The 17244-nt window shown below is 44.4% G+C and overlaps 1 protein-coding gene across 1 annotated transcript in view; it reads right to left on the bottom strand.

The window, feature by feature from the left end:
* Positions 1–12863, bottom strand: part of nol6 (nucleolar protein 6 (RNA-associated)) — a 144740-nt gene extending 131877 nt beyond the window's left edge. The window contains 2 exon segments of the mRNA XM_072497229.1: positions 6112–6351; positions 12646–12863. Coding sequence (XP_072353330.1) covers positions 6112–6351; positions 12646–12693 — 288 coding nt within the window. The 5' untranslated portion in view covers positions 12694–12863.
* Between the last annotated feature and the right edge of the window lie 4381 nt (positions 12864–17244).

The raw sequence follows: 17244 nt of genomic DNA, 5'->3' as shown, positions 1-17244 counted from the left end.
AGATGAAAGGGAATGAGTAGATGTACTACACTTGGATTTCCAAAAGGCATTTGATATGGTACCACACAAAGATCAATACAAACGGTTATTGCAAGGGGATAAAAGTGCAGGAATAAAGACATTTTACCACAATTGTATAGTGCACCTGGTGTGTGCAATCTTGGTCTCTATATTTACAGAAGCATAAACTTTCATTGGAGGTAGCACAGTGAAGATTCACTAGATTGTACCCTAGGATAGAGGGTTGTCGTTGGATGGGAGGTTGAGTAAATTGGATCTTTATTCTCTGGAGTTTAAAAGAATGAGAGATGATCTTATTGAAACATTCAAGATTGTGAAGGGGCTCGACAGGGTAGACACTGAGACATATCCCTGACTGGGGGATCCAGAATAAGGGGCCATTCATCTAGGATAAAGATGAGGAGAAATTTCTTCACTCAACGAGCTGTGAATCTTTGGAATTCTCTACCCCAGAGGGTTGTAGAGATGCCATTATTTAATAGATTAAAGGCTGGCAAAGATACATCTTGTTGTTTCTCTAGCAATCAAGTGATATGGGGAGCAGGTGGGAAAGTGGAGTTGAAGCCCAAAATCAGCCATCATATTAAATGATCGAGCAACTCAACGTATTCTCCTGCTCCTACTTCTTATGTTCAGAATACAGTGGGAAATATCACCATTGCAGGGAGTCAACAGCCCTCCAGTACCCTTGCCCAATTGAAATTTTCTCATGAAATGTATCATGGTAACATGTACTCACAGACAATATACTATTGATCACCATGACGGTTAAACGGAGTCCAGCCCTAAAATTACAAAGGTGCTCCTGCAGCATAGGTCACTGGATAATGAACATGAAATCAGCATAAAAGGATCAGCGAAGATCCACACTCTTCCACAGTACTGCAACAACACCAAACTGCACCATTCACCAAAATAATTTTTGCTCTATCACCGAGTTAACTGACCTTTAAGTTGGGGAATGTCCTTCAAAAGTGAACAGCACTTTACAACCAGTGTGTAATTGCTTGCCACCACATTACAGTCCACACTGGGAATTAGCAAGCAACAGCAAATATTTCCCCATGGTGTAAACACAACTTCCCAAAGGCTCAGCAGTTCATTCAAGCTCAGAAGCACACCATTCAGTCTATCCCATCTGTGCTGGCTCTTTAATCCAGCAATCCAAAATAAACTTCCCCGTCGACAATGACTCACCATAGCTCTGCATCTTCCCCTGCATCACATGTACCCCAATTTTCCCTTTGTTTTATCATAGAATTTACAGTGCAGAAGGAGGCCATTCAGCCCATCGAGTCTGCACCGGCTCTTGGAAAGAGCACCCTACCCAAGGTCAACACCGCCAGCCTATCCCCATAACCCAGTAACCCCACCCAACACTTAAGGGCAATTTTTGGACACTAAGGGCAATTTATCATGGCCAATCCACCTAACCTGCACATCTTTGGACTCACGCACACACGGGGAGGATGTGCAGACTCCGCACAGACAGTGACCCAAGCTGGAATCGAACCTGGGACACTGGAGCTGTGAAGCAATTGTGCTATCCATAAGGCTACCGTGCTGCCATTCCTTATACCAAAATAATCCATGTGCTCTGAGGCACAAAATTTATATGGATGAAAAGAATTTCACCAACATTTCTCTCAGCATTCTGAGTGACAGTTTTAGTTTGATGACCTTTTAATTAACTCCCCAGCAAGAGAAAAGGGTCTTTCCTGAAATTCTTCTTTGGCCTTCGGGCACTACTAAACATTGTTGGTTTCATCCATGATGAGTAAAGAATCTATAATAATACAAACAGAGGAACATAGGAGCAGGAGTAGGCCATTCGGCCCTTTGGGCCTGCTCTGCCATTCAATAAAATTATGGCTGATCTGGTTGCGGTCTCAACTCCATTTTCCTGCCTGCCCCTAATCAAAATCTGTCTAACTCTGCCTTGAATAAATTCAATGACCCAGTCTCCATTGTTTTCTGGGGAAGAGAATTCCACACCATGAACCCTCTGAGAAAAAAATTCTCCTCATCTCCATCTGGACCTCATTCTCCAACTGGTTCTAATCTTCCCCATAAGTGGAAACATTATCCTGGTATCTACCCAATCATGTCTGCTCAGAAACATGTATGTTTCAGTAAAAATCATCTCTCATTCTTCTAAACTCCAATGGGCCTAAACCCAACCTGTTGCTTCATAGGATAGGGTCTTCCTCCCAGGAATAAGTCACGTGAACCTCCAATACACTGCTGCTAATGCAATTATATCCGTGGCCAAATAAGCAGATCAAAATTATGCACAGTATTCCAAAGTGGTCTCACCAAGTTCCTGTACAACTGCAGTAAAACTTCCCTACTTTTATATTCCATTCTCCTTGCTTGGTCCAATACTATGTGTGTCCACCTGCACTGTTTTGATTGGTCAGTGGGTTAATTTGGTGACCAAGACCTGGCATGCATGGAGGAGCGTGAAGCACCAGGGGGACTGGAGGGTGTGACGCACGTGGGGCTGCTGATGATTGGTGACAATGTTGGGAACAACAAAAACAGCAGAAGGTAAGAGCGTGACAGGATGTACTTAATAGTATTCTATTATAAGGATATAATTGGTATCTGGGGTTATATAATCTCTAGACCAATTTAACATACTGGGATCAATTCAATTGTGCCTATAGTACACAGAACCCAAAATTCACCAATGCTGTGCTTAAGCATTACACCTAAATTATTATCACCACTTCTACAATCAGTGACATCTATAACTTCCCATCCTTCACCACAGTCTTTTCAGAATTAACGCAAGTTTAAAGTGACAAAGTTTGTAATTGTATTATTGGCTTTCACTATTCAAGTGAACGTTTACATGCCCCATGTCCGACGAAGTTGAAATTCCAGTGACAAGCGCTTGTGAGAAATCTTATAGCCATTGTGAACTTAGGTTTGTTGCAATTCTGGCTGGAGAGATCATTTTTGTGAAGTGCGAAATGGAATGGATGACAGGGATTGGGATGGCATAGGAGGAATGAGATTGAGATGACATAAGAGGGATAGCATGGGAAGGCTGCAATGCACATGGAGGCACGTGGGGTGCAGAAAGAACTGGAGTGTTTCGACCACCATCTGGTTGCCAATGGTTGGTTTCGGTTTCCTTTGATGATAGATGCTGAAACTATAAAAACGAAATTTCAAGAAAGTGTGTTTTATTTCTTGAACAGTCGGATTGACCCATCGGATGTAAACCTGCCTTTTCAACTCAGGAGAAAACATTTCCCAATTCGACTTTCATATTCAATGGACCATAAGTAAATCACACATGCTACAACAGCCAGTGTTGATACACAGCACCTTTAACGTAATAAAGCGCCCCAAGGTGCATCACAGGAGCATTATAAGGCAAAGTATGATACCGAGCCACGTAAGGAGATAATTAGTGCTGGAATTCTCTGCCCGTTGGGATTCTCTTTGCCCGCTGGCAGGGCACCCCTGGCCGGTGTGAGAGGTGGCTTCAATGGGAAGTCCCATTAACAGGCAGCATGAAGAGAGAATCCAGCCGCCTGCAAATGGCGTGCCGCCGGGAACACACGGCTGGGGACCGGATAATCTCGCCCTCGATTGGATGTCTAACAGCTTGGTCAAAAAGGTAGATTTGAAGGCGTGTCATAGAGAAAGAAAGCAAGATAGAGAGGCGGGGAGGTGTATTCCAGAATTTGGGGCCTAGGCGACTTAATGCATGGCTAACAATGGTGGGGTTATTAAAAATCAAGGATGCTCAAGAGACCAGAATTAGAGGAGCATAGATATCTTGGACGGGTTGTGGGACTGGAGGAGATTACGGAGATAGGGAGGGGCAAGGCTTCGGAGGAAATTTGAAAACAAGGATAAGAATTTTAAAATCGTGGCATTGCTTGACTGGGGGCCAAGTAGTTCAGGGTGCACAGGGGCGCGAGGGGAATGGATCTTAGTGCAGGTTACAGCATGTGCATCAGAATTTTGGATAGTGCAGCAGAATTTTGGATAGCCCTGAGTATACGGAGGGAGGCCAGCTGGACTCTCGACAAAATTTATATTCCTAGGTCTGTTTTTACACATGGGCCGCTGTACGTGCCCTTTTGCAGAGAAGGACTTTTTGTTTCTGTTAAGGACGTCCCTGAAAGAATAACTAGAAATCCTGCATTTAAAGAAGTGCTGTTTTAATAGGGACACTCATTTCATCACAATGTTTCGCAGGTCTGTGTGTTATTATTTAAAAGCTGCACCCCAAGCTTTGCTGCTGCTCTCAAAATATTTTACCTCTTACCTGGATCAGCCACACACCTGTCCACTCCACAAAACAATCTACTCCCTCTCTACAATTTTGCTCACTAATGGTCAAATCCCTATGGATGAGCTGTCAGATAATTTCTAGATTCCATTCCTTACGTCCAGGTCTAAACATCTGTGACAACAACTTGTATTTATATGGCATATATTGTATTTATATTTATATAGTATTTACCTAAACAGAGACAAAAGCAGACTCAACATCGACCCCTGGGGTTCTTCATTTCCAAACTTTCTCCAATCAGAGCAAGAGTCATTTAGGCTGACCGTTTCCTCCCTATCCCAAGTCACCTCACAGGAGGCAGGAACCACATAAGGGAATATTAGGAAGGATGACCAAAAGCTTGATCATATCTTTTAAGTTGCATTTCCGTGGCCTTACCCTTCATTGGCCGGAATTCTCCAGCGGCCCACCCGGTGGATTTTCCCACAGCTTGCCATTGGCTGCCAGCTAGATCTTCCAGTCCCGCCGAAGTCGATGGTAATTTGCATTCCTCGCCTATTCCGCCATTGGGGCGGAGGTTGACTTTGGCGAGACCAGAAGGTTCCGTGAGCGGGAAGGGCTGGAGAATTCCGCCCATGAGCTCTGTGATCTCTTCCAGCCCCATGACTCACCTACAATATCTGCTTTCTTCTCATTTTGGCCTCTTAAACAGCCCTGATTTTAACTTCTCCATCATTGGTGGCCTCACCTTGAGTTAGACATGGGGCTCAAAACGCTGGAATGTCCTCCACCTGTCTAGTTTGATTTCCTTCTTTAACACACTCCTTAAACAAAACATCCTGGGCCAAACTTTGTTACCTGGCCTAACATCTCCTGAGGTGGCCCAGAGTCATATTATGTTTAGAATGTACCTGTGAACCACCTTTTGATGTTTATTACAATAATATAAGTATATAAATACAATATTATCTTAAGGTAGGAACAGGTAGAGATGGTTAGAGAGGGAATTGCAAAGCCTAGGTCCTAGGCAGCTGAAGACATGGCCACCAAAGTTGGAGCAAAGAATAAGAGCTGTGCAAGAGGCCAGAATTGGATTGCAGGGGTTGTAGGGCTGGAGGTTACAGAGATACGGAGAGGGGAAGCCATTGAAAACAAGAATGGGAATCATGAGATTGAGACATTTCTCGACCAGCTGCTAATGTAGGTCTGTGGGCACAAGGGGGTTAGGTGTACGGGACTTAAAGTATGAGTTTGGATACCAGCATTAGAGTTCTGGATGGTGCAAAGTGGGAGGCCAACCTGGAAAGCATTGGAATATGAGAGTCTGGAGCACCATTGTGAAACATTTATTTGCATATTATTAGGCTAACTAAACCAAATTAAAAAAGGGGGAAAAGTTCTTCAATATACAATGCATTGTACATGTACATGTGTAATAGAGGACTACAATGTGTTTCTGCAAAAATAAAAGTCCCAAGCTCAGTATCTGCTGTGCGAGTACTAGTTGATCTCAGCAACAGTTGGCCACAGTATTCCGGGACTAAGATTTCTGATCACCGTCCAACAACTCCAGATGACAAGTGCGCATGTGTGGACACTGTCTGAAGAACGGGCCGTCAGAATTCACTGTCTACACCCGGGAAGAGGAACAGCAAAGTACCAGAGGATAATGGCAGAGGAGAGCAAATCATATATTTTTTAACAATTACATAATTTATCAATAATCACATTTTATGCTCCAATGTGATAGTGGGTGGAAGTGGGATATGGGGAAAAAGAGGTTTTATCTTTTCCATCACAGAAACATTCAAATATCAAATGTGGCGCAGTACCTGCATTCTAAGCAGAGTGGAATGAAAGAGATTCTCTGTTTCTTTCAGTTGATTGAGTTCTTCATTAGTTGGTGGCTTGTAGAGCTCTCTTTTACTTAGTTTAACAGCTCCTATTACTCCAAGGCCTTTGGTTTGCTTTTTTTTTGTGACACTCCTAATTTTTGCAGGTTTTTTAATCTCTTCATCTTCCTCCTCGTCGTCAACACTACTACTTCCAGCATCTTGGAATTCTTCTGAATCCTTAAATAAAATAGCAAAGATTAAAATACAATGTAACAAGGCAGGTACGTTAAATTAACAAAATACACAAGGAGGGACAACTTTTATCTCATGAGACCCCACAGCTCTCTATTGCTGTAATACAACTCTTGACTTATCTGCGCCTGTACATATGTTTAATCATGGAGGATTCAGGGCAGCACGATGGCGCAGAGGGTTAGCCCTGCTGCCTCACGGCACCAAGGTCTCAGGTTCGATCCCAGCTCTGGGTCACTGTCCATGTGGAGTTTGCACATTCTCCCCATGTTTGCGTGGGTTTCGCCCCCACAACCCAAAGATGTGCAGGTTAGGTGGATTGGCCACGTGAAATTGCACCTTAATTGGAAAAAATGAATTGGGCACTCTAAATTTTTTTTAGGAGGGAACAGGGAACACAGCCACTATATGGACTCTTGAGGTAGAAAGGAGGAGAGGTGGAAGAGTCACTGTAGCTTTACCTTAAGATTATTGTGGCATTAAATTTTAAGATCGTCTAAGAGGCCCTAGCTGCTGCATACAATCAATTGACAACTAAAATAACTCTCGCTTTTACATAGCACCGTTTGCTAACCTCAGGACATCACAAAGCACTTTTCAGCCAATGAAGTTATTTTTTAATAGTGTAATCATTGTTCCAATGTCAGATGTGTGATAATTGGTTTGCACATAATAGGCTCCCAAAAACAGCATTGTGATAATACCCAGATAATTTCTTTTGGGGATATGGATTGAGGAATAAACATTGGCCAGGACACTGGGGATACCTCCACCATTCTTCTTCAAAATATCATGGGATCTTTTATCCTCGTGGGAAAACTGGTTCAACGTTTCGGCTGAAAGACGATACCTCCGACAGTGCACTCTCTCACAACTGCACGGGAATGTCAGCATATGTTTGTGCGCTCAAGTTTCTGGAGTGGTACTTGAATCCGCGATCTCTCGATTCAGGGCAAGAGTACTACCAATAAAGTAGTATCAGATGATACTTTGCTGGGAACTGACAAACAGAAAAACACCAGAAGTGGGCTTCTCAAAGCCCAGATGGGAACCCTCCACGGTGTTGGTTCATATTCCACTGTGCTGACATCAATGAACAAATTAATCACATTTCCCATACTTCAACTTACTTCACCAGAATTAGCTGAAACTCAGTTGTGACAAGAGGAACATGGGAGAGGGGACAGAGTTAAGTAGGAAAGAAACAAAGTGAGCAGAGCAAATAGGGTGAGTCAATCCAAAAAGAGGGAATTATAAAGCAAGAAAGATGTAGTGCAAGAGCCCTTCCTATTGATTTCCTCATTTCCCATTTCACTTACTGGTCATTATCATTTTGATTCAAGGATATTTAACGGACATATACCATTAAAATAGATGAAAGATCCGGGCGGCACGGTGGCGCAGTGGTTAGCACTGCTGCCTCACAGCACTGAGGACCCAAGTTTGATCCTGGCCCTGGGTCATTGTCCGTGTGGAGTTTGCACATTCTCCCCCTGTCAGCGTGTGCCGTGTGGAGTTTGCACATTCTCCCCCTGTCAGCGTGTGCCGTGTGGAGTTTGCACATTCTTCCCCTGTCAGCGTGGGTCTCACCCCCACAACCCAAAGATGTGCAGGTTAGGTGGATCGGCCATGCTAAATTGCCCCTTAATTGGAAAAGAATAATTGGGTACTCGAAATTTTTTTTTTTTTTTTTTTTTAAAGAAAACAAAATTGATGAAAGAGAAGTTTCTAAAACAACAGGACAAATCCTCATTGTTGGATTACGTATCCAAGTTTCTGGAAAGACTCACAGGAGCTTGTCAGGTAGTCCAAGTGCAATTAGAGGGTAAGTTTGCCTATTTAGAAGAACAGAGAAAAGATCTAATAAGGATACTGAAAAAATACGGGCAGATTTGTCGGGTCACACCAGGGGCCACTACTTTAACCAATCATGATGTAGACATGGAAAACTCTGAACCAATAAAGCCACATCCGCCTTGACTAAACCCACGGAGTCTGGCTCAATTAGAGACAGATATTCAGTGCATGTTGAATATGTTGCGGAAACAAGCAAAAGCGTTGTGGTTCACAGAACGGCAAGTAGAGTTTGAAAGATTGAGATCCATGTTAGTGGACGAACCAGTGCTGACCATCCTGGGCCTTTCCCAGACCTTTTAAAATGGCCAAGGATACCAGTGACCTAGGGCTACTTACAAGACGACAATGCAGGAATTGAGAGGCCAGTGGGCTATTTTTCAAAATAACTAAGTCCGTGCCAAAGAAAGTATTCCACCATTGAAAAGGAAGCCTTCGCATTGCGAATAGCCCTTCAGCACTTTGAAGTATATGTCCTGCATGACAATAAACAAAGCTTAATTTTTACGGACCATAATCCGTTTGTGTATATAAACAGATTTAAAACCCGGAACGCAAGATTATTGAGAAATGAGTTTATTATTACAACAGTTCTTATTGTTGCAAAAAATGTTGAAAATTTGAAATAAAATAATTTTCAAAAAAATGTATACAACAGTTCAATGTTAAAATTGTACACATCCCCGGAAAGAATGACGAGATAGTGGATGCTTTGTCGTGGGTTTGAGGCCTGACTAGTTACCAATGAAGGAACTGGGACGAGAACTGCTATAATGAGGATGGATGAATGGATATATGTTTGTGATTTATGTGTTGCATACTTCAGAATGAAATGTCCATGCCTTAACATTTCATTCCTTTTAGGGAGGGAGGTATGCAAGGTCCCTTCCTGTTGAGTCCCTCATTTCCCATTTCTTTTACTTTGTTGTCATCATTTGATCCATGGATATTTAATGGACATCTACCTTTAAGTCAAGCAGAGGAAGTGAGGAACTCAAAAAGTTGCAAAATAGTACACTGTGCTGCTGGAAATATAGCTTTTGAACAGCAGACTTTCTGGTACCTGAGAGATTAGAGGGATTCGGTTCAATTGACTGGCTGGTGGTCGATGAATTAGCCAACGGCCATATTCTGCCTGGTAACAGGCTGTGATTGGGTCTTGCCCGAGTTGAGTAGCCATTTCCATTTTCTGACATGCAACTCAAGGGCACAGGAATTGCTGCCCCAGTGCTGGGAGCAGGGCAGGGGCTGAGAGGATTTTCGACTGTGAGGTCTTCAAGCCATCGTAAATATTTTGGATACCCATAACAGGGGCAACTTCAACTGCAGCCTGTCTACCAAACACTTCCTGGACAGAGCCCTGCTCTTGGTTCTATGTTGAATATCACTTTTCTTTTCAAATTTAGAGTACCCCATTATTTTGTTCCAATTAAGGGGCAATTTAGCGTGGCCAATCCACCTACGCTGCACATCTTTTTGTGTTGTGGGGGGGAGGAGAGAGAGAGATGAGACCCAAAGACATGGGGAAAATGTGCAAACTCCACATGGACAGTGACCCAGGGCCGGGATCAAACCACTGTCCTCGGTGCTGTGAGGCAGCAGTGCTAACCACTGTGCCACCGTGATGATCACTTTAACTCCCTTGGTTTGTGAGCAGCTCTAGCTTCACAGTTGAATGCTATTGCTAATAAAGAATTAGCTCTGTTAGTTGTGAGAGCACGTCCCAGCTGCAGATTGTGTTTGCTGTTTACTGCTGCTTAGCTGCAAATGCTTTAAGGCTGTAGCTGAGTTTGTTTGCTGCTGCCTTTATTGCTTGCCTGTTGTCTCTTCCCCTTGGGCTTACTTGCTGTTTTCTGGATGAAGGGAAGGAAGAAAGAGCTTTTGGTCTCTTTTACCTGGAGTGTGGCAAAGGCAGGATTTTTGGCGGGCCTACTACCGGGCTGAGGATGTAGGAGGACTTGCTCGAGAGTCTGTGGAATAATTTTAAAGGTCTGTCTTGTGCGTTGACTGTGTATTCTGTTCTGAACTACTGGGTCACCTGTTAATGCCCCCTCTGTTCCTGTGGCCCGGTCGGTAATGGAACATCAGATATTGATACTACAGGAAGGGGGATGGCTGACCCCGCACAGTGACATTTTATGTTCAGTAGCCATCTGCTGCTCCAGTTATGGAAGCTGTGCAGGTTGCTGATGTTCCCCGTTTTCCTTTTGTTCTGCGTTTGGTTTATGTTTGTGGGGGGGAATTGTATGAAGGATACCATGTAACTGCGTTTTTTTTTTTTAAACCGGCTGCAGCCCCTCCTGGAGTTGTTGGAACAAGGTGCTGGAGAGGGGGAGGTGGTTTTTGCTCTCTCTCCCTACTCCGCTGTGCTCCAGGTCAGTGCGACCTTCCAGTGGTTGGCTCACTAAGTGGGTTTTCACTGATGCAGGTCCACTGTAGGAGCTTGCGGGGGGGGGGGGGCTGTTACTTTTGCACTGTTGGCAGCGTGTTGCTTTTCTTTTGTCTGGCGGCTGTGTGCCCGTCTGCTGCATCCCCTCTAGCTTACATGGCCTGGTCCCTTGGCAAATTACCAATGCTGGAGAAGGATGAGGTATTCTCTCTCCTTCCTCCGCTATGCCCCATGTCGGTGCAACCTTTTCCAGTGGTCTGTGCTGCTCATTCTCACACACACGTACTCCAACTGGCATGGACACACAGTCATTCACACATATATTTTTTGTATATGCGCATTCTTACTGATAAGCATGCACTCATGCTCACACACATACTTTTCTGTACACGTATTGGGCGCCTTTCCACCGGTGTGTGTCTGCTGCTGGGGCCGTGGGGGCGTTTGCCGACTTGGCAGCTTGTGGCATTGTATTCTTTTTGTTTCTTTTCTCAATTTTGTCTTTGGTGTGCAGCTGGTGTGCTCGTTATAGTCCTGCCTGTTTTGTGTTTTCCTTCGTTGCAAGTGACCGATGCTTTTGGGGTGGGAAAGTGTGTGTTCCCTCAACTTCTTCCGCTGTGCCCTGTTGTTGTGACCTTTGACGGTGGTCTGTGCTGCTCGTTTTCACGCATGCATACTCTAACAGATATGCACTCAATGGACCGAATGGCCTCCTTCTGCACTATAAGAATTCTATGGTTCTACAGCAATCTGCTTTGAAGCAAAACGACGCTGCAGGGCCTGGTGCACGACATTGACAAATAGGCCACCTGATGACATGGTTGAAAAAATGCTTTCACAGATTGCTGATGCTTTGGTTGCTGGTGTGGGGAGTGTTGCATGTAACTGCCATGGCACCGTGGGTTAAACATGCTGGAAGTCAAGAATGTTCAACTGCACCTTGAGCGTCAGTGGAATATGTGGATGGCAGGATTTGGTTCCGGTGAGATTGGGTCGTGTGGGAGGATGTGCACAGCTGTGGCTCCTGGATGGAGAATGCCACTGATACTTGGAATAGGTAATGCATTGATAGTCAGATCATTTCCACAACAAAGTTCTGGACATGATACCACATTCACAGACTTATCCTCTGATTTTCTTTATGAACCTGCGAGGGGTGACAACATGTGTTTTGTTTGTTTTTCTGAAAATGAGCTGACATAGCTTTGTATTGGTACCAATATGGAATAGTGATGTTTCCTTATTGTTCAATGGTTAGTGTGATATGAAATGAAATGAAAATCGCTCATTGTCACAAGTAGGCTTCAAATGAAGTTACTGTGAAAAGCCCCTAGTCGCCACATTCCACCACCTGTTCGGGGAGGCTGTTACAGGAATTGAACCGTGCTGCTGGCCTGCATGTGGAGATGCCGGCGTTGAACTGGGGTGAGCACAGTAAGAAGTCTTACAACACCAGGTTAACAATATTCACCTGAGGAAGGAGCAGTGCTCTGAAAGCTAGTGATTTGAAGCAAACCTGTTGGACTTTAACCTGGTGTTGGGTTTCCCAATGGCAGGGGTTCGCCATCAGCAGAATTGGAATATCCCACCGGTGAGAATGTCTGGAAAAATCCACACAATGCTTCTGTGCCAAGAACGTGGAATCAAAAATTGCACGGTATTCCAGGCGTGGTGTCACCACAGCTCCATATAATTGTGATGTAGTGATGCTGGCACCAGACTGGGGTGGGCACAGTAAGAAGTCTCACAACATCAGGTTAATCAAGTGAAGGAGCAACGCTCCAAAAGCTTGTGATTTTAAATAAACCTATTGGACTTTAACCTGGTGTTGGGACTGCTTACTGTGCCCACATAATTGCAGCATGACCTCTTTATCCTTGTACAATAACGGCCAACATGCCATTTGCTTTCCGAATTGCTTACTGTACCCACATACTAACTTTCTGTGCTCCTTGGACAAGTGCACCCAAGTCCCTCTGAAACCAGCGCACCGAATTCATTGCCCGAAAGTAGCTGAGAGCAATGCCCGCACATACCTGCTGCTCGGCAGCGTGCAGATCCGCTTCATCGCTCTTCCGCTTCATCTTTTCCTTGTGCTTTTTAATCACCGGTTCCACCGGCAGCAGTTCCTCCCGGCCTCTCCACGTGTGCTCCGCCCAGCCTCTCCCCACACCCTGAGAATTTTCTATGGCTCCATCTCGCTGCCAATCACCGCGCCTCACGTTCCATTCGCTGTCAATCACAGGATGTGGAACGTTTCCCGGGAAGTCCCGCGGCGCTTCAGCAGTGACACAGCCACGCAGTACTGCAACTTCCGTCCTGTTGATTATTTGCAACTGTTTTTATTTCAGCGCTCGATTCCTTTCGAAGAATTTTCGCTTTTGAATTATTTTAGGGAGGCGTTCTGAAATAAATTGGGTTGAGAACGCGGATTAATTCTAATCGCTGCTGCATATAGTATAGCACATTGTGCACACAGTCCGGGGCATGCTTTGACTGCGCTTGTCATGCTGCAAGGATGGTGAATATTTGCGATCAACGGCAATGATACAATTTGCAAACCCATCTGAACATTTGGGCTTTTTAAAAACGATTTGACTGTTTTAATCACTTTAACACTTGGCAAGCTTCGCAAATATTACTGCATCTTTTCCTGAAAATGTCTTTCAGTCATTGTATTATGTATTGTGGAGCTGGGTTGAATAAATTTGCAAAGAATCACACCTTTTACATAAACATTGTTAATTGTTATCCTTGCAGCAGCCATATTGTTGCTGAATGTTGCTCTGCCCCCGGCCAAGACCTAACCAAATAAATAAGTCTTACATCCAGGCAGTGGCTCCCTCTGCTGGATATGTTTAAATGTATAATTAAAGAAGCAAGTGTGAACCACGTTCAGGTGGAGGTTGGATACCTTGAGGAATACAATCAAAAGCTGTCTTAACAAGAGTCAACTAAAAGAGCTTGTTCAGCTAAATCCCATAATTTATGTGCCCTTCCCCATTTGAAGCTTAAAAAAAAGGGGCAGTGGTAGTCTTCCATGAGCCCTGGATCACAAATGTTACGGTGGAGAAGGGAGCCATTTGGGCCCGTCGTGTGCAGGGGCTCAATCTCCCCAGAACTCTACATTCTTCCTTTTCACATAAGCCTTTTCAATGTATTGATTTACCTCCACCATACTCTTTGGCAGTGCATTCCAAAACTTAACCATTGTCTATGTGCAAAAGTTTTTTCTCATTGTTTTTCCTTCTCTTACCAATTAGTTTAAATCTGTGCCCTCTTGTTCTCTGCCCTTTCCACAAGCGGGAACACTTTCTTATCAAATCTCCTTATCAAATACTCTATCAAATCTCCTCTCTGCCTTCTTTTCTCCAAGGGAAACAGTCCTAACTTCTTCAATCTATCTTCATAACTGAAGCCCCTCATCTCTGAAATCTGTCTTGTGAATCCTTTCTGCACTCTCTCCAATGCTTTCACATCTTTCCCAGAATTGGACACAATACCCCGCTGAGGCCAAACTAGTGTCTTATATAAGTTCAACATAATCTCCTTGATCTTGTACTCTATGTCCCTATTCAATGTCCCTATTAGTAAAGCGTAGGACACTGTATGCTTTATTAACTGCTCACTTCACCTGCCCAGCTACCTTCAATGACTTGTGAACATATACTGGTCCCTATGCTCCTGCACCCTTTGTAGAGTTGTACCCTTCATTTTATATTGGGCGGGATTCTGCGTCCGCCCGGGGACCGGAGAATCGCATCCGAGATCAATGGACTTCTCCATTGTCCACCTCTCACCCGTGGCATTCTTATGACAGGTGGGGTGGAAGAATCTAGCCCATTGTCTCTCTAGGTTCTTCCTACATAAATTAATAACTTCACATTTCACTGCATTGAACTTCAGCTGTCTGCCCATTCCAGCAACTTGTGTCTTTTTTGTTACGATCCCAGGTGATATAACTGGACGCGAAGGTCCCAGAATGGAACCCTGGCTCAAAAGACCATAACTTTTACTATTGTGCAGAAAACGTGTAGGTACAGAGTCATAGGATTAAGTAGTTTCAACAGCAAGAAACAAATATTTATTTATAAAAGTTGGATTATGATACAATACTCCTTCACTCCCCCTTAACTTAACAAATACACACAGATTTTCCGATTAACATGGATTTCAAAGTGCATCTTAAGCTACAATGGTATCATTAACACAGTCACTTTAATCACAGATTGGCTATGGTCAAATTCACACACTCCCCTCTGAACCCAAATTAGTGTCTGGATATCTCCTCAGAATCCCCCCCCCCCCCCCAGATGATCGTCATATGAGGGTTTCCAAATTCCACTCCCAAAAACATGCTTTAAAATCTTGTTTCACAATAATGTTTTCCATTAGCAGTTTGCATTTCAAACTCCACTCCAGGTTTTCCAAATAACTCTTAACAAAACTTCTGCTCCACTTTTAGCAGCGGATCCAATATCCAGATTTTACACCACCCCCTTTAGGATTTTTTTGTCTTGGCTGCTCGCAAAACTGTGCATGTTGGCTTCCTAAATTAACTTGCATTATTGTCCAGTAAATTAAATAACTGCAATTGTAGTTTTCTCTTTGTTGCTATTGCCGCACCCTGTTTTCAAGGCAGGGTGCAGCCATAATCCTTTCCTTGGATTGCCACCTTGCTGTGGTAGAGAGGCTTGAACGTTCCATTGATCCCGAGAGCAATGCCATCGGGAGTCTTAAGCTCCTGGCAGGGTCAGCCATGAGATAAGGTCAGAGGAGAGGAACCAGACAAAGTGCAATCCAAAACAAGTCCTCAACGGCCGATCAGGCAGAAGATACTCATATGGTATCAATGGCTGCAAGGGCAGATGAAGACTACTGCAAAAGGGAGATCCCCAGTAGTCGAGGTTGATTCAGTTGTCTCGCTCCTGGAATAGGAACAGGAGAGCATTTCGACAGCTTTATTCACGACTGAGGAGCCCACTTCAGGATCCACTCTGCTCACCCAACAAGGGGAAGGGGCTAGAAAAGATATCCTAAAAATAGCCTGTTCTGTCCCCAACCTGGCTGGAAAACCACATCCAGCGGGCTCATCTACCTGTGGTCAGAAAATCAAAGTGAACCTGACTTTCAGAACCTGGAATGTACAAACTCATGGATAATGAGCAAAAGAATCGACCGAAATGGAGAACTGCCCCTGTTGTTCATGAACTCAGGCACTTCAACATTGACATCTCTGCCCTGCAAGAGACCCGAAGAGCAGGCGAAGGGCACCTTCCTCTGGAGAGGAAAACCAAAGGATCAGCCCAGGACGCATGAAATTGGTTTTGTCATCAAGAACAAACTTGTCAACCGACTATTGGAGCTCCTTGTCGGCATCAACAAGCACTTCATTACATTCCGTCTACAACTTGCTAAAAACCAGCAGGCAACAGTCGTGAGTGCCCAAGCCCCAACCGTTGATGCCAATGCTGGGTCCAAAGAAGGCTTCTCTCCACCCTGGACACCATACTGTCCAACATTCCGAAGGAAGATAAAATCAACTTCCTTGGGGATTTCAATGCCAGTGTTGGAAAGGACCTCCAACATTGGAATGGAACCATCAGAAAGGAAGGAGTTGGAAACTGCAACTCCAACAGGTTTCTCCTGCTCGTGAAATGCTCAGAACATCGGTTTTTCATCTGACCAAACCATAGAACAGCTGACATGATTTTCACTGCTCGGCAATTTCAAGAAAAATGCCAAGAGCCACATCAGCCACTCTACATGGCCTTCATCGATCTGACCAAGGCTTTTGACCCGGTCAATTGGGAAGTGCAATGGAAGACCCTGTTAAAGGTTAGCAATCCAGAGAAATTCATCAACATCCTCCGACGCCTCCACAACAAGATGTCGGCGACAGTCCTCACTGATGGAAACAAGACAGAAACTTTTGAGGTCAAGATTGGAATCAAGCAGGGATGTGTCATCACCCCCACTTTTTTCTCCATCTTCATCGCCACCATCCTTTTACTTTGTCAAGAGCAAGCTTCTCAGTGGAGTGGATATCATCTACAGGATGGACGGAAAACTTTCTCAACCTCAACTGGTTGAAATCCAAGAAGAAAACAACACTGACATCGCTCGTGGAACTTCAGTATGTGGATGACATCGCCATCTCCACTCTCTCAGAAGAGAATCTCCAAGCCATGCTTGACGCCTTCGTGGAAGCATACCAAAGAATCGCTTTCAGCCTCAACCTACAGAGGACTCAAGTCCTTTACCACTCCCACCCAGGGCAAGATCATTTCTCTCCCTCCATCAAAATAACGTAGAAACCCTAAAATCTGAAACATTCCCAGACTTAGGAAGCCACCTCTCCTCTGACATTGATGCGGAAATCCAATCTGCAAGTGCCTCCTTTGGATGCCTAAGTATGAGAGTCTTTGACGGCCGTGACATCTGTGCTGAGACCCAGATCTTTGTGTACAAGAAGGTCGCCCTCCCAGCTCTTCTATACAAAGAACAATACAGCACAGGAACAGGCCCTTCGGCCCTCCAAGCCTGCGCCAATCACGTGTCCTATCTACACCAACCGCCTGTATCCTTCTGTACCCCATCTGTTCATGTGCCTATCTATAAGTCTCTGCCTCAGC

Source organism: Scyliorhinus torazame, chromosome 3 (assembly GCF_047496885.1).
Source record: "Scyliorhinus torazame isolate Kashiwa2021f chromosome 3, sScyTor2.1, whole genome shotgun sequence".
Lineage (NCBI taxonomy): Eukaryota > Metazoa > Chordata > Chondrichthyes > Carcharhiniformes > Scyliorhinidae > Scyliorhinus > Scyliorhinus torazame.
The sequence above is the reverse complement of the archived record's forward strand: the minus strand, read 5'-3'. Positions and strand labels throughout refer to the sequence as shown.